This window comes from Lagenorhynchus albirostris, chromosome 10 (genome assembly GCF_949774975.1).
Source record: "Lagenorhynchus albirostris chromosome 10, mLagAlb1.1, whole genome shotgun sequence".
NCBI classification, from domain to species: domain Eukaryota; kingdom Metazoa; phylum Chordata; class Mammalia; order Artiodactyla; family Delphinidae; genus Lagenorhynchus; species Lagenorhynchus albirostris.
The window spans coordinates 79,135,004-79,152,092 of record NC_083104.1 but is presented as its reverse complement, the minus strand read 5'-3'; the positions used below and the strand labels follow the sequence as shown (position 1 = coordinate 79,152,092).

General features: G+C 43.0%; 1 protein-coding gene across 2 annotated transcripts in view; it reads left to right on the top strand.

Annotated features, from left to right (window-relative positions):
* The window catches only part of CILK1 (ciliogenesis associated kinase 1), a 34,523-nt gene extending 19,441 nt beyond the window's left edge, over window positions 1-15,082 (top strand). Inside the window, exons 7-13 of one of the 2 annotated variants that reach the window (XM_060163105.1) lie at window positions 433-600; window positions 2,835-3,146; window positions 4,509-4,699; window positions 4,813-4,961; window positions 7,027-7,155; window positions 10,430-10,552; window positions 11,518-15,082. In XM_060163105.1, coding sequence (XP_060019088.1) covers window positions 433-600; window positions 2,835-3,146; window positions 4,509-4,699; window positions 4,813-4,961; window positions 7,027-7,155; window positions 10,430-10,552; window positions 11,518-11,672 — 1,227 coding nt within the window. In that variant the 3' untranslated portion in view covers window positions 11,673-15,082. Of the gene's footprint in view, window positions 1-432; window positions 601-2,834; window positions 3,171-4,508; window positions 4,700-4,812; window positions 4,962-7,026; window positions 7,156-10,429; window positions 10,553-11,517 lie in introns of both variants that reach the window. The other variant, XM_060163106.1, reaches the window with a different exon arrangement.
* Window positions 15,083-17,089: the final 2,007 nt, after the last annotated feature.

The following is a 17,089-nucleotide window of genomic DNA, read 5'->3' as shown; positions in this document are numbered from 1 at the left end:
TCTAAAACCTATGCCTCATGGAACGCAATTGGGAAAATACTAATTTGGTTCAACCCCCAAATCTCAAGAGGTGAACTGTCTTGTGTTAAAGTTATAAAATAAGTTGGAATGGGGATTTCCCTGGCAGTCCAGTAGTTAGGACTTGGCGCTTTCACTGCCGTGGCCCAAGTTCAATCCCTGGTCAGGGAACTAAGATCCTGCAAGCCACGCGATTCAGCCAAAAAAAAAAAAGTTCATGGCAAATCCAGTGTCTTTCCCACTGTTCCCCAGTCTTCCTGTTCTCTGTTAGCATCCTCCTGCATTTCAGTACCCACAGTGCCACCACCACCATAGTTAGTATGGACGTGGCAGTGACACGTCATACACGCCAGATTATAAAGTCCGATCACAGTGATTGGCTGAGCAAGATTTTCTACCTTTTCCTTCTTTCAGACTGACTGGCCTGAAGGTTACCAACTGTCGAGTGCTATGAACTTCCGCTGGCCCCACTGTGTGCCCAATAACTTGAAGACCCTGATTCCAAATGCCAGCAGCGAAGCAGTTCATCTCCTGAGAGACATGCTGCAGTGGGATCCCAAGAAACGGCCAACAGCTAGTCAGGTTTCCTTCCATTTTCTTCAGATGCGTTTCTCTCGAAGTTCATGTCTAACTGTGAATAATTCCTATAAATCTCATGGGAAGTATTTTATTAGGCATTATGTGTGAAAACTAGTATTGAATACCACTAATGGTGAACTATATAAGGTATAAGAACTTAAAATAGTTTGAAACTGTCTGTGTCTAAAGTAGTTCAGGTGTAAACAATATAGTTGCTTTGAAGATTGCCGTACAATTCACATCATATATCACCGTATACGTGAAAATGAAAATAAACATATATCCACCTGTCTTTGGCAGATGTTTTCAAATATATTCTCTATGAGTTAAGATGATGTAGCAGTTTGTTTATAAGGCAGTACTGGTTGTTGAAAGGCAGTTTCAAAGTGAAAATATCTTGTAAGATCCAAATCACTCATTTTACAGATGACAGAGAGAGAGAGAGCTAGGATAATAAATGTAATTAGCATTTTATAGCACTTTATAGTTTGCACATGCTTTAGTATGTTTTTATGTGATTTTAACGCTGTGAAGTCTCCATGAGATAGGTGTTACTGTTTTCATTCTATAAATGAGAAAACTGAATCTCAGGAAGTATAAGTGATTTGCAAAAAAAAAAAAGAAAAGAAAGCTTAAGTGATTTGCCTTAATAACTCTACCAGTAACTAGTACAGATAGTGTACTATCAATGGCAGTTCTGTCACGTGGATGACACATCTTCTGTTTTCCCAATTCCATACCTCCTGTTTTCCCAATCCGCCCTCCCCCAAGGCCACTTTGACTTAGATTATAAAGTACACCCAAAAGAGACATGTAGTGCCATGGGCTTCAAACACCGCCAGGCCTCCTGCCAGCTTCTTTTTGTGGTAGTTGTACCTGGCCCCTTCTCAGCTTGTCTCATTGATAATCCCACTGCTCAGAGAATCAAAAAGGTGACCAGTTCTAATCAGAGTCAGTGATTTGGCTGAGCGACAGTGACAGGGGCACTTGAAGATCGGGCCGACATGACGTTAGAATTTGTGAGAGCTGAGAGCTGACGGCTGGGGGGATTAAGGAATGGGAGAAAAGCAGCTGTCCAGTGGCTCAAAGAAGGAACCGCCAAGACCCTGGGTGGCTCAAGAAGGTTGGAGAAACAAATGGTTTCAGGGCAGGAAGGAAGCTTTCTGATGAACCCAGTTTTTTACAATGTAAAGTTTTTTAGAGATGAAAAGAAAAAGATTCTGTAAGGAGCCCAGGACCAAGAGAGGAATGTGTACTTTTAAGCATAGTATCAGAAAAGCTAAAAATACCCCCAAGTCAGCTGAGACTTGCAAAAATACCTGGGACTACAGAGAAGACTTTCCGAGTAAGATATCAGGGTCCAGGACCACTATGGGAGTATCCATGTTATTTGCCTCTGTATCTACACTTACTATCATTACAGGTGTTTATAGCTATGTCCCAGATTGATCGAGAAAGGTTATGTTGTATTCAATGACTTCCACTCAAAAAGACTAGGGAATATTTCAGAAAGAATTGCAAACCCAGCACTTTAAGATTTATCCCTCGGTGATCCAGAGAGCGTGATTATCTTGATGGGCAAGGTTTAACTGTAGCATGCATTACACTCTTGGCGTTTCTGGTGTTAAAGCACATGCACCTGCTTATTTTATTTATTTTTTTAGTTGAAGTATAGTTGATTTACAATATTGTGTTAATTTCAGGTGTACAGCAAAGTGATAGTTTTATATACATTTCTTTTCCATTACAGATTATTACAAGATATTGGAGATAGTTCCCTGTGCTATACAGTAAATCCTTGTTGTTTATCTGTACCTGCTTATTTTATATTTGATTTTTCAGAGTCCTCCTGGATCATTATACTTGGCTCTCTCCATTTTATTTTTTTTCTTTCTATGGACTGAAGAAATGGGCTCAGAACGGTGAAATATTATATTTAAGACACACAGCAAATAAGTTACAAAGCCAGGATACTGGCAGAAGTAGCAAAGGGCATAGCAGTGAACCTGGGTGCTTTACCCAAGTAATTTGAGTGTGGCAACCAGTCCGTACATTTTACACTATTTTAGACAAGGAAATTCACAAAGGGTGTTACAGATTCAGGTTGCTGTTTTATAATTGGTTTGGGCTAAGCAACTGTAGTAAACCGGTTTCGTGATATCTAGCCAGCAACCCTGAATGGTGTCAACCTTCCTGGCCAGATTCTTCTCCTAAAACAGCCTTATGTGTCGTTCCAGGCGCTTCGATATCCTTACTTCCAGGTTGGGCACCCCCTGGGCAGCACCACACAGAGCCTTCAGGATTCAGGAAGACCACAGAAGGACGGTCTGGAAAAGGCAGCCCCACCGCCTCACATAAAGCCGGTCCCTCCTGCCCAGCCCCCAACCAAGCCACACATGCGCATTTCTTTGAGACAGCAGCAAGCCAGCCAACCCCCTCAGCATCTCACATACCCCTACAAAGCCGAGGCTTCCAGGACGGATCACCTCCCAGAGGACAAGCCAAGCCCTTTGCTCTTGCCATCCCTCCACGCCAAGCATCCCCAGGCAGTAAGCAGGAAGATTCGCTCAAGAGCCCTGTGTCTGGCCTGTCCCTCCTCTGACCCTACTTACTGAGTGAAATATTTTCTTTTTCAGCAGATAAGGTCTAATTATCATAGATCTGTCTTTGCAATATCATGGAATTGTGAAAAGAGCCTTGGCTTTGGAGTTAAAGGTCTTAAGTTCAAGTTCTGGCTCTGCCTGTGAATTACAGTGCCATGCCTGGGGGCCTGGCCGTGGGGTGGTGGCCGAAGGCTGGACGCGGCCCCAGACCACTAGGGTCTCGCATCTCGGCTCTGCTGTTTCATAGCTTTGTGACCCTGTGCAGGGTACCTGGCCTCTGCTCCTCGCCCCCTCGTCTGTGAAACAGGGGTGGATAAGGAGAGCGCTAGTCATTGTTATTATCGACCCCTGTGGACTCAGTGTCCTAATCTGGAAAAGGAGGATCCTTGCCCACCAGACAGGGCTGTTCATGGGGATCAAAGGTCCTGCTGCTTGTGAAGATGTTTTGAAAATCATCAAGTGCCCCACTAATATTCGTAGATCATTATTCCTATCGGTGCCCTCAGTCGACGCTGGTAATGCCAGGCTGCTGATGGAGCCCAGCTCTTCCTTTTCCTCTTGCTGTTCCAAAGGAAACAGTGAGTGTTAGTCAATAAGATAATAATCTGACACGGGCGTCTGGTTTCCGTTAGCCTTATAGTGCTGTCTGAGAGTCTGATCTTCTAACACCTTTATGCAAAAATAATACTTTACCTGTCGACTAGCATTCACTCAGTGAGTGCCGGCTCCCGACTGGGGCAGCATGAGGTTACAGGGATGGTGTCTCCAGACTGTCCCCTTTGCCCCCGCCCCCCTGCAGCAGCAGTGGGTGTTTGGCAATTTCTTACTGTAGCTAATTCTGCAGTTAACTAGGATCCAGGTCACTGAGAAGGCAAAGAAGGCATTAATTGCATCGTTTTCTATAAAAGAGCAGGTGACTGACACTTTAGCTATATTCTCTTACATTCTATTTAGGACAGTGTCAATCACACTAACTCTTTCAGAGATGAGCCCAGTTTGAGCATCCAGCCACTTTCCTCATACGTGAGAAGTACCTTAAATTTCTTTTTTTAAATCCTTATCTTACACAGCTTAGCGTCCCCATTGAATGAAAACTGATGTAATCTGTGCAGGATGTAATCTGTGCAGGTCCGGGACTGTGTTTTCCACCGTTGTCCTTTCCAATAAACAGTATATTGCATATTGGGGAAGGAAACGCCCCAGAACCCTCCTTTACATAACCGAGAAAGTTCAGAATGGGGATTACTCGTGGGTGAGCTCCGTTAATGCCAAGTATTGCTTTTTTCCCCCCTCTCCTTGTATACACAGAGAATTCTCACTGGCCTGGAGCACAAAAATGGTGAGATCAAGCCAAAGAGTAGGAGAAGGTGGGGTCTCGTTTCCAGGTTAGCAAAGGATTCTGATGGCTGGGCTGACTTAGATGACTCGGATTTCAGCCCATCGTTCACCAGGATTGACCTGAAAAACAAGAAGAGACAAAGCGATGAGACTCTGTGCAGGCAAGTGTGGGCTCCTGTCTGTGCACGGACTGCACCTGGGGTCTGTGAGGTCATCTTTATGTCCGATGAGCTGCCCAGCTCGTGCTGACCGAAACCATCTTCTCCCCACTCAGATTTGAGAGTGTTCTGGACCTGAAGCCCTCAGAGCCCGTGGGCACCGGAAATAGTGCCCCAACCCAGACATCCTACCCCCGGTGCGACACGCCCACCTTGAGGTCGGCGGCCAAGCAGCACTACCTGAAGCACTCCCGGTACCTGCCTGGTAATAAACATTCCTGCCTCTGCTCTGATCGCTGATAAGAAATCGTGTCCCTGGAATCACGTGTTCACAAAGATCCTGTTTTGGATTGCAAGTGCTTGGGGCTTCTCTTCCGAACTGGTGGGACCACCATAGAAATACTAGCTGAAGCCCAGGCTTCACATTCTTTCTTTCTTTTTTTTTTGGCCACATGGCATGCGGGACCTTAGTTCCCTGACCAGTGGAAGTGCGGAGTCCTAACCACTGGACCATCGGAATTCCCAGGCTTCACATTCTTATCTTCTGTAGTTGCCTAAGATAAGAAATTTGGTAGAGGAAACCGGGTCCAGTCCCCAGGGAAGGAGTAACCAGGAAGAACCAGGCAGCTTGCCCAAGGTCTCTCCAGAAACTACCAGCCCTGTGTGTTTGCTCAGGAAAGCAGATGGGAGCTTAGTCACCCCATGTGGCTGTACCACAGGGGTTAAGTGAAAACATTGTCGTTGGAGGGTACCCAGACCTCTCTTCGCATTCTCCGTATTCTAAGCGTACAGTGTTAGCCAACCGTTCATTCTCAAATTCATTCCATCAGTAAATCCATATTGCACAGCGTCCCATGCTGGGCACTGAGAATCTGGTGGACACAATAGCCAGGAGGGGCCACTAGGCTGCCCCCCTCTAGGGCCTCCATTCACATCACAGGCTATGCAGTGACTTTAGCCAGCAGCCTGTAGACAGTATCCTCACCCTCGTATTTTCTAGTGGTGGGAGACAGTCCCTAAATAAATGGACACACCATAGCCACAGATGGTGACAACTGGCGTTAAGGGTGATGAAATGGGGGCAGAGGCAGTACTTTAGACAGAGTGGTCGGGGAAGGCCTCTCTGAGCAAGCGACTCCGACCTGGGCCCCAGCGATTGGGAAAGAACTCCAGGTGCACAGAGACATGCTGAGCATAGGGAACAGCCAGCACAGAGGCCTGCAGGCAGGAAAGGGCTTGGCTCGTGAGAGGCCAGCATATGGCCCGAGCCCCGTCAGAGAGGATGAGGTGTTAGATGCGTGAGGCATCTTTGGGTGTCTTATAAGAAATTTGGATTTTATTTCATGAGCCACTGGAAGCTCTTGAAGGGTCGTAGCTGGTGGACTGACGTGCTTTTTTTGACATCTGTGTGCTGCATGGGTGAGGGGCCCACAAGCTGTCGCTGTTGTCCAGGTGGGGACAGTGGTGCTCAGACCCAGGGTGGAGACCTAGGGCGGGGAATGGAGGCCCTGCTGATGCACTGGTTCCCCACTCTTGACTGGGAACAGGCCTCCGAAATACTGCCAGACCTCATCAGGCTTGGCACTGTGGCCTTAGGAGACTGGCCTGCCACTTCCCAGATGACAGGGTATGGAGGGGGGCAAAGACTCCAGCTGCAGTGAGCACAGGCAGAGAGAGTTATTTCTTTTGGGCTCTAGGGGATGAAGAAGGGTAAAGGATGAATCGAGTTTTTCTGTTCTGAAAGCTCCTTCAAGGCCTGGTAGGAGTGGGAAGTGGGTGGTCCGGGGGGGGCAGTGGTTTGCTTGCAGTTGAGGTCAAGGCAGCCTTGGGCATGAGGGAGTCGGTGAGGGTCATTGGTACAGAGCAGAGTCACCTCCCATAGTCCATGTCAGGTTGAGAGGATGGAACCTCAGAATTCAGAAAGAGGAGAGCAGAGGGCTGCAGAGCTGGGCTTGGGGGTGTGGAGGGACAAGAGAAGAACTTGGGCAGCTGACGGAAAGGCAGTGGTCTGCAAAGGCAGATGAGTAGGAAGGCCAAGGGACCCAGAAGCCCAGGACTGCACCAGGTGGTCAAGACATCAGACGTGGACAGATCTGTTGGTAGAAGTTGAGGTCTGTCAGGCCACCCACCAGTGAGACAGCATACTCACCCCAAAGATGGCATCTTTCCTCTGCCACCTATCTGATGACATCATCATGGTCAGTTTTTGCTTTGATTGTTGAAACACGGGAAGTCTTTGACAAATTGGATTCTGCATTCGTTTCATCTCTGACATGTGATGCAAGATTAAATATAAATTTTGCATTTGAAAAACATTTCTTCCCTATTAGGAATAAATATAAGAAACGGCATACTCCCGAATCCAGGAAAGGATTTTATTCCATCTAATCCATGGTCTAGTTCTGGTTTGTCTGGAAAATCTTCAGGGATGGTATCAGTGATCAGCAAAATAAATTCAGGTGAGTAATGATGATTAACCCCTAAATGATAAGAAGCAGATTCTCTGGATGTGGCGGGGTCACAAGCCGTGGAACCAGGAGGGCCTCTCTGGCGTGAAAACCCTGGGCCTCTTTTCCAGGCCCGCGCTGCCCTCTCTCACCTGGCAGCAGGCCTTGGGGACTCCGCCAGTTCCCTCCGGCTCCGCCGTCAAGAGTAGCAGGGGACGAGAGCAGTCTTCCCTGGTGCAAGAGAAAAACAGTCTTACGGGTCTGGATTCCGAGGCCCTGCTCTGTGGTGGGCGACCTCCAGGGCCACACTTCACTGGGTCTGCCTTGCTCTGGCTTCTCCCTTCTGTCTGATGGCCCAGCCTTAGCCCAGGGCATCAGAACCCCTTCTGGTTGGAAGGTGGACGGTTTGGAAGCCCCTGCCTACTCTTTTTATAATAGACAGATGAATTTCAGAAGTCCTCCAGGCAGACACACCCCATGCCCAGTAGACAGCTTCCCCTGCTGTGGGCTGCTTCGCCTTCCACATGCCAAGTAAACATCTGGGCTTCTCTTCTCTCTGCCTTTGTCCATTGCGTGTTCATGTATTTTTTTATTTTTTTTTTTTGTGATACGCGGGCCTCTCACAGTTGTGGCCTCTCCCGTCGCCGGGCACAGGCTCCGGACGCACAGGCTCAGCGGCCATGGCTCACGGGCCCAGCCGCTCCGCAGCATGTGGGATCTTCCCGGACCGGGGCACGAACCCATGTCCCCTGCATCGGCAGGCGGACTCTCAACCACTGCGCCACCAGGAAAGCCCCATGCTTTGTTTTTAGTATACAAGAAATACCTAGTATGGTTTTGCATGTTTTAAAATTTATATGCATATAATCCTGGATCTCCACTCATTTTAATAATTATATTATGTATGCAGCAATTATACATCCATAGAATATATATCACATTATGTATAGTATTACATATACAATATATATAAGTGTATGATACCACAATTTATTACTCATACTAGAATATAATTTTTTTAATTCAAGTATAGCTGCTGTTCAATATTATATAAGCTACGGGTGTGCACTATAGTGATTCACAATCTTTAAAGGTTATGCTCCACTTATAGTTATTATAAAATATTAGCTATATTACCCGTGCTGTGCAATATATCCATAGTAGCTTATTTTATACCTAATAGCTTATACCTCTTAATCTCCTACCCGTATACTGCCCCTCCTCCCTTCCCTCTCCTCACTGGCAACCACTAGTTCTCTATATCTGTCTGCTTTTCTTTTGTTATATTCATTAGTTTGTTAATATTTTTTAAACATCTTTATTGGAGTATAATTGCTTTACAATGGTGTGTTAGTTTCTGCTGTATAACAAAGTGAATCAGCTATACATATACATATATCCCTATATTTCCTCCCTCTTGCATCTCCCTCCCAACCTCCCTATCCCACCCCTCTAGGTGGTCACAAAGCATGAGCTGATCTCCCTGTGCTATGCGGCTGCTTCCCACTAGCTATCTATTTTACGTTTGGTAGTGTATATATGTCCATGCCACTCTTTCACTTCATCCCAGCTTACCCTTCCCCCTCCACATGTCCTCAAGTCCATTCTCTACGTCTGCATCTTTATTCCTGCCCTTCCCCTAGATTCTTCATAACCGTTTTTTTTTTAATTCCATATATATGTGTTAGCATATGGTATTTGTTTTTCTCTTTCTGACGTACTTCACTCTGTATGACAGACTCTAAGTCCATCCACCTCACTACAAATAACTCAATTTTGTTTCTTTGTTAATATGTTTTAGATTCCACATATAAGTTATATCATACAGTATTTGTCTTTATCTGACTTATTTCACTTAGTATAATGACCTCCAAGTCCATCCATATTGCTGCAAATGGCAAAATTTTGTTCTTTCTTATAGCTGAGTAGTATTCCATTGTATATCTATACCATGTCTTCTTTATCCATTCATCTGTTGATGGGCACTTAGAACATAATTTATTCATTCCTTCTCTTCTTGACCAACATGTAAGTTGTTGACAGTTTTCACAGTTAGAGCACCGGAGTGAACATTGATGCCCCCTATAGGTGGTGTGCATGTGTGAGGTTTCTGGGTATGACGTAAATGTGTTAGCTTAAAGGCTGTGTTCATCTTGGACTTTGCCCAGCTGCTGTCCAGCAGGGTGTGGGAGTTGTGCTCTGCCCTTGATGCCTATTGGTACTGTTGAGATTGTCAACGGGTACTCATCTGAGGGTGTGCAATGGCATCTTACTGTGGCTTCAACCCGCATGCCCCATTGACTGAGGGTTGATCATCTTCTTGTGTTTACTGACTCTACGTCTTTTTCCTTCTGTGATTGCCTTGTTCAAATTCTCTTCCCATTTTTCTTCTTATCTGTCTAGTCACCAAAATTGCAAAATGTGCTCCGGCTGACCAGCACAGCTCCTCACACGTGAGCTCCAGACCCTTGCTCCCGCTCTGCCTTGAGCGGTTGTCAAGAATGCTCTGTGTTGTGAAGACAGAGAGCAGCTCTCCCCCTCATGAACTCTTCCGAATGGATATAACTTCCATTTGTATAACACTCTTCATTATTCCGTGTGCACCTTGATTATAGATACACATCCACCCATCTGATACGTATTGATTACTTGCTATATGTAAGGCTTCCCATGAACCGCCTGGAACACTAAGATGAATAGCACCCAGTTCCTGCCCTTAAAACTGTCTCAAGACAGAAATGACATAAAAAGTGAACGTATTTAATATATTTTAATAAGGATTAATTTTCTGGTTCTGGACAAGAATACTTAGCATAGAATTACTTATAATAGCTAAATAATTAACATAACCTGTATGCTGATCAATCAGAGAATGGTTAAATGAGCTATGGTTTAACCATATTCTGGAATTTGTATATACTGACATGGAAGGCTAACTCTTGTATATTATGGAGCAGAAAAAGAAAATTCCAGAACAGCTTAAACTTATTATTACAGACAGAAAATTCCAAATTTCCCCTTTTTTTTAAGCAAACCAACCTACCAGCCTCCCTGTGGGTACAGGCTACAGGGTCAGCACCGTCTTGCACACTCTCGCCCCATCCCCCAGCGTTTCCAGCAGCGTAGTGTGGTAGAATGCTCTGCTCGGAATTCACTGTTTTTATCCTAATTCTTTTCCCCTGAAAGTCAAAACCTGGTTCTCTATTGTACTGCCCCACTGTCCTTTACCCCCATTGGTGTCCTGTGCATGTCTTGGCAGTAACAAGTTTTTCGTTTTGCAAATCAGTTGGTTCCACCTCAACAAGTTCTAGTGGACTGGCTGGAAACTATATCCCTTCCTTTCTGAAAAAAGAAATCGGTTCTACTGTGCAGAGGGTCCACGTGGCACCTATACCTGACCCTTCCCCTGGTAAGTTCTATTTCAGATTATTATTATTCATGAATTGATTCAACAAACAGTTATCAAACAGCTGCTTTGTGCTGGACCTTGTAGGCCTAGGGTCCACGAGTGAAGGAGACACAAAACTCCTGTCCTCCTGGAACTTGTACTCTACAGACAATAAGTAGACCAAATAAGATGCTCCTAAAGTGCTAAGGGGAAACTAAAGCAGGGAGTAGGGAGTGTGGGGTGCAGATGCATTTTACACAGGGCAGCCAAAGAAGACCTCACTGCAAAGGAACCATCGGGTAAAGATCTACAGGAGGTGAGCAAGAAAGCCCTATAATGCAGGCTCTTAGTGCCTGGGCCTCCAGGTAGGATGGGCCTGGTAGATGCAAGGAACAGCAGGGAGGCGGAGTGCAGGAATGGTGTGAACAAGAGGAGGGTAGCAGGAGGAGGAGGTCAGAGAAGTGATGGGGGGCGCCCCCCACAGGTCACTGTAAGCACGTCGTCATGACTCTGAGCTACATGGAAGCCCCCGGAGGGTTCTGAGCTGGACAGTGAGGGGATCTGACTTCTATCTCCAGACTCACTCAAGCCCTGTTGTCACTAGACTGAAAGGGCGAGCAGGGTGGAAGTAGGGAAACCAACCAGGAGGCTGTCACGATTATGCAGGTGAGGAATGAGGCTGGCCTGGGCCGGTGGTGATGGTTGACCTGGGCCAGGTTTTGAGTAGGTTTGGAAGGTAGAGCCAATAGGATTTGCTGAAAATTACAAGTGGGATCTGAGAAAAAGAGAAGGGTCAGGGATGACACCAGTAATTCTGGCCTGACCACTATAGAATGGGGTTGTCCTTAACTGGGAGGGAGGACCCTGAAGAGGCGGCTGTTCTTCAACTCTCCTTTGCTAATATTTTTGTCACCAGGATGCTCTTTGCTGCACTTTGTTTGCATGGGTCCCGTATCAGTCAGACCCACCTTTTTCTTTCATTGCAGGTTATTCTTCCCTGAAGGCTGTGAGACCTCATCCTGGGCGACCTTTTTTCCACACCCAACCTAGAAGCACTCCCGGGTCGCTGCCCCGGCCTCCGGCTGCCCAGCCCGTACACGGCCGGACGGACTGGGCTGCTAAGTATGCATCTCGGCGATGACTGTCACGAAGTCCTTTGTAGGGGACAGCAGGACACTCTCCCTCAGCCAGCTGGTGTTCTACCTGCAAGAGACTTTCAGATGGTGGAAAAGCAAACACTTTATAGTTATTCTTCTGAACTGAGACATTTCAATATTCATTTTTAAAGTTTGTTGTTTTTTTTTAATATTGATTTGAATGCAGTACCTTTTTTGTACAAAGTTATTTTATTCTAAAACTGGGTCCCATTATTTTCTTAAACAGCAGCATTTTGTATATATGGATTATGTTTTAGCATTTTATACAGTCAACTTTGTAAGGAAGTTTTTAAAGATTAATTGATTTTCCTTTGGGGTTCCAGATAATATTTTATACAGATTTTTAAAAATAGAATAATAATGATGCAGTATTGCAACAGGGGTGCAATTTAAGGCTACACGATAAAGGGTTTTTCCCTCAGTGTGTGCAGATATTTGTGAAGTGGTTAAATTTTAAATGTGGCATATTCGGTACTTTAGGCTTTTTTGGACTGACCTCAGCACCAGAAAACTGACCATCTGCCGTTCTCAATACCATGTTATTGGTTTGACTTTTTGATACCGCTGTGCTGTTCTAAAAGTACTATTACATAATTCACTTTGTTTTCTTTTTACTCCCCAGATGAAAGAACTCTAAGTAAATATTTTTAGAAATGTTTATAACACCCTTTTTGGTGGTTGGAGATATCCAGCTGAAACCAAGCTATGCCATGATATTCTATTTTCTTCCATTTTTGAAATCAACTTGTATAAGTACCCACAAAAAGGAAGCTTTTCGAGCCAAAATGTTCTCCACATAAAGGTTAACACGGTCACTTAAACTATATCCCTGCCAAGATACATGATCCAAAAGCTAGGTTTCAAAGCAGCAGAAGATTTTTTATTATCCTAACCCTCAGAAAGTTGCATTTAGCTCGGTTTTCATGGCAATCTGGGGAGCAGGAAGGATAGATGGCAGAGATCCCACTGGTCTGGGAAGTCACAGCTACCGTGATGTCAGTGTCTGTCACGTGCCACATTCAAAGAACTCTTAACCCTTGTGTAGTTTCTTTCAACAGTGAGAACACTATATGGTGGGCAGAGGCTGTTCCATTGAGAGGAATGTTTACAGCAATTTTGAAAATGACAAAGCTAGTTTGGAGACAGAAGAAGACAGAACGTCCACTCTGATCCACCTCTGTGGGCACACTCGCCTCCACTCATGGTCGCCTGAAAGGCAAGAGAGAAGGTCACCGTCTGTAAACGCGACATAGTCTCCTGAGTATATTGACTCACCTTCTCGCAGGGCTCAAGTCACTCTCATTTGGTTCCAGGATATAGCAAGTTGAGCCAATGAAATTGTCATTTTTGTCGGTTAAAATGAATATCGGCACCTTGATATGGTTCAATCTAATAAGTTGGTAAATTTTTGCTTTGACGTATTCATAACATGTTGTAGCTTGAACAAATCAGGCTGGTTCCCAAGGGGCCCTCACCTAAAATCAGGGAGTAATTTGTGCCTTGGAGAGTCTGGCTCAAAAATATACTTGACCAAGCGCCATGATCGCTGGGGGCATGAGAAAAGCACACGATGGATGTGGATTTGAGAGGTAATATTTTCCTGTTAACAAACTGGCAGCAAAGCTTCAGGAAATAAAGATGTATATGTAAGCACAACTTGAAGCTGAATTCATTTCTGTATTATATTCTCATTATCTCAAGCAGCAGAAAATGTGTTTTCAGAGATGAGTCCTTTACTATGAGGTTAATATTTATTTCCCCTTTCTGTATTATGTATAAAAAGTAAATTAATCTGAAAGCTTACCCAGCTTGCTGGAAAGCTGGTTTTAAATTGTAAATACCCCGTAGAGAACCAGATGGATTGTGAATACCATATTCTTGGCCCTCTAGCTTATGTTAAGGTCATTACATTTTTTTTTAATTGAAAAACCCAGTTACCTGGTTATTACACATTATAAAATTGTTTTTCTATTACGTTTGTAGGGCCCAAATTCAGAAAATATTTCACTTTTCTTCTTCCGCTTTCATTTGTTTATCAGCAAACAACTTTCCTTGGGAAGCAAAACATGTTTATTCATTTGCAAGTCAAGTAGCTGACGCTGCATTGAGCAAACTAGAAGGCTGAAAAAACAATGTCAATTCTAAAGAACTAGCAAAATCCTATAAAGTTCTCTTTTCCCCCCCACCCTGAAACGGGTAAAGGATAAATTGAGCATACAAGCTGTTTACTATAGAAGCAAATAGTCACCATTATTTTGTTAAGTGAAAATGAAATGCTACCTGTTGCCTATATCTTTAGTTACTATAGACTTACAAAATCTACTGCAAGACACCAAGAAGAATGATGAGTTTAACTGTACCTATCCACGTCTGTACCTCATTTCCAGGCAGAAAGCTTTCTGGGACGTCAGGAAATGGTACAGTGCCCAAAGTTTCAGTGACAGTGGTATGCCAAAGGGTATGTGTGTGAACTGCAGGGAAAGTTGCATGGGCATAAAAGCTACTCTTGGTGTGATTGTTAATTTGACAATAAGCTGCCATTGATTACTAAGCCCTCACCCAGCTCATGTATGATTTAAATAGGAAGAAAACTGATTTTTAAGCAATTTTTTAGACACATCTCTTGCCTAAAGGACTATATACGTCTAATAAACTGACGCTATGTCATCATCTGGAGTCATCAAAAATTGAATACAGTCAAGGCAACCCACGTAACGCAAGAATCGTTTTAAGTACGAATTACCAGTACTGTTGGAGTTCACAGGCACCATGTTTTTTCACAAGGTGGCATCAAGCCATTGTTCTGGGCCATTTAGGAGAGAAAAAGAATGCGGGCTGTATGTTTCAGCTCAATGTATGATCCAAAGCAATGTGTTTATAAGAAAATGTTTGACATACTAATTATTTTATATCATTTAAAGCATACTGTAGCAACTTGTTTGTTTAATATATGTGGTTAATTTTTAGAATTATTTTTTACAATTTCCAACCAAAGTACTGTATTTTATATAATTTATTGTGAGGACCTTCTCATGGAAACCCATAGAAGACAAACTGGGGGCAAATATCACGTTAATCTGTATTATCAGTTTCTTATAGTCACTGTGCTAATGTGAATTTAAAATGACCTGAACAGTCTTCTGATGTGGATATTTCAATGCTGACAGCAATTTAGTCTCCTGGTTTGATTACAAGGGAGTAACTAAGAATATATTTAATTATAAAGCAAATATTCATATGATGGGAAGGTAGGAGGACAGAAAACCACTTACTCAAACCCCTTCTGAAATAAAATGTTCCTTTTTTGAATAGTTTGTCCTAAGGTGTTTAAAAACGTTAACTTTACTTAAGGAAAATTCTGCTCCAAATAAAGTTACAGTTTAAGAAAAATTGATTTGAGTGTTCTGTTTTTGTTTGTATGTCTCCCATCAAACAATAACGTTACTATTTCCTAATTTGGAATTTTGATATTCTATAACTTCTCCTTAACGCTTAATATAGTGTTACTGCTGTGAAATTGAAAGCATACACTTAGACTAGCAGTAGGAAGCATTATCTTGCAATGTGGAGGCTTTTTAAATCTAGTTTTTAGCAAGTTAGGTGAGTAGGAATATTTGAAAAAAAAAAAAAGCAGGTCAAAACAATTTCTTGTTGCTGATTTCATCATGATTAATACCTACCTTTCGTTTTTCTAGCTTTCATAGTACACTCACATGTACAATATAAACCTTCAAAAGAAACTCATAACTTCATGAATTCCATACAGAATTCCACAGGAAATTCTTCTCCCAAACATTCTTTGAAACCTTAAAAGAATTTTGAGGGAACGTGATTTACCAATTAACCTTGTATTGGTGAATCCGTAGGTGATGTGCCCTTCGCCATCAGAACATCCCCAGACCTGGATGGGGGAAGGGTCAAAGACTGAGATGAGTTCCCAGGGCCTCTGAATATATTGATATATATCAGGTAGGTAGAAAGACACCATGAGTAAGACTGTCCCAGGCTGAGAGCAACTCCAAGGGTCTCCAAGAATAGAATGATTTCAGGGGCTTCCAAGGAGCAGAATGACCTAAGCATACCTGTTGTAGAATAGCAGAATTAAAATAACAGGAGTTTTTAATTTCTCCACAAGCTTGTTTAATGAGAGTCTTATGACACTGCCTTAGTTTCTCTTTTGGGTAAACAAGATCACTAGGATGATATGACCCCTAATTTATTAGGTTGGATGTATGAAGTGTCCATTTTTGTAAGTTAGAAAAAATTAGTAAAATACCAACAATTTGATATGGTTCAACCAATTAGAAATAAGAAAATGGAGATAAAGGTTTGGCTGATCAACAACGTTTATAATAATGCTTGTCCTACCTAGTTCAATGAAAGCGAATCTTTTTAGAAAGATGGGTTGAAAAAATTGATAAAGTATGACCACCTTCAGCAGGTTTGGAAAATATGGCTTCTGCCTGTCTCACCTTCCAAGATGGCCCACACTGTCTGTGGAGTGTGTATTTCTCTGAATAAACCTCCTTTCACTTTAAAAAAAAAAAAAGAAATATATATGGCTTCCTACCTATGTCAACTTGAGTAATCTCTGTGTTAGGTCAGAGTTAGAAAAATGAAATTGAACACATATTGCTTTTCGTATTTGAAAGTGACTTTCCTGACTCTTGGTGTGCCCAGCTGTTCTTGTTTTTTCTTCTTACTTTACATATTTTCTCTGGATAAACTCACCCTTTTGCTGCCAAGTTAATCCATCTCAGTCCTCTCTTCTGAGTTGTCACTGGCCTCTTTTTTTATTTTATTTTTATTTTTTTATGGAAATATAGTTGATTCACAATGTGTTAATTTCTGCTATACAGCAAAGTTCTTCAGTTATACATATATATAATTCTTTCTTTAGTATTCTTTTCCATTATGGTTTATCACAGGACATTGAATATAGTTCTCTGTGCTACACAGTAGGACCTTGTTGTTTATCCATTCTGAATATAACAGCTTACATCTGCTCACCCCAACCTCCCACCAGCCTCTTCGACTGTCTAGTGGACATTTCCAGTTGTACGGCTCGCAGTAATGAAAGACAAACCTACTCATGATTATTTCCCCCAAACCTTTATGGAGCTAGAACCAAGGTATCATCCATTCATTCATTCATTCATTCATTCTTTCAACAAGTGTTCTCTGAACGCCTTCTCTGTGCTAAGCATTATTCTAAGAGCAGGATATAGAAAAGTATATTGTAAAAAATATGAAAATTCCTCTTGGAATATACATTCTATCAAAATTTCAGACAGATAACAAAATAAATTAAAAATATAGTATGTTAGATGACAATAAATGTTATGAAAAATAAACAAGGAAGGTGGAAAAGGAAGTGTGTGTGTGTGTGTGTGTGTGTGTG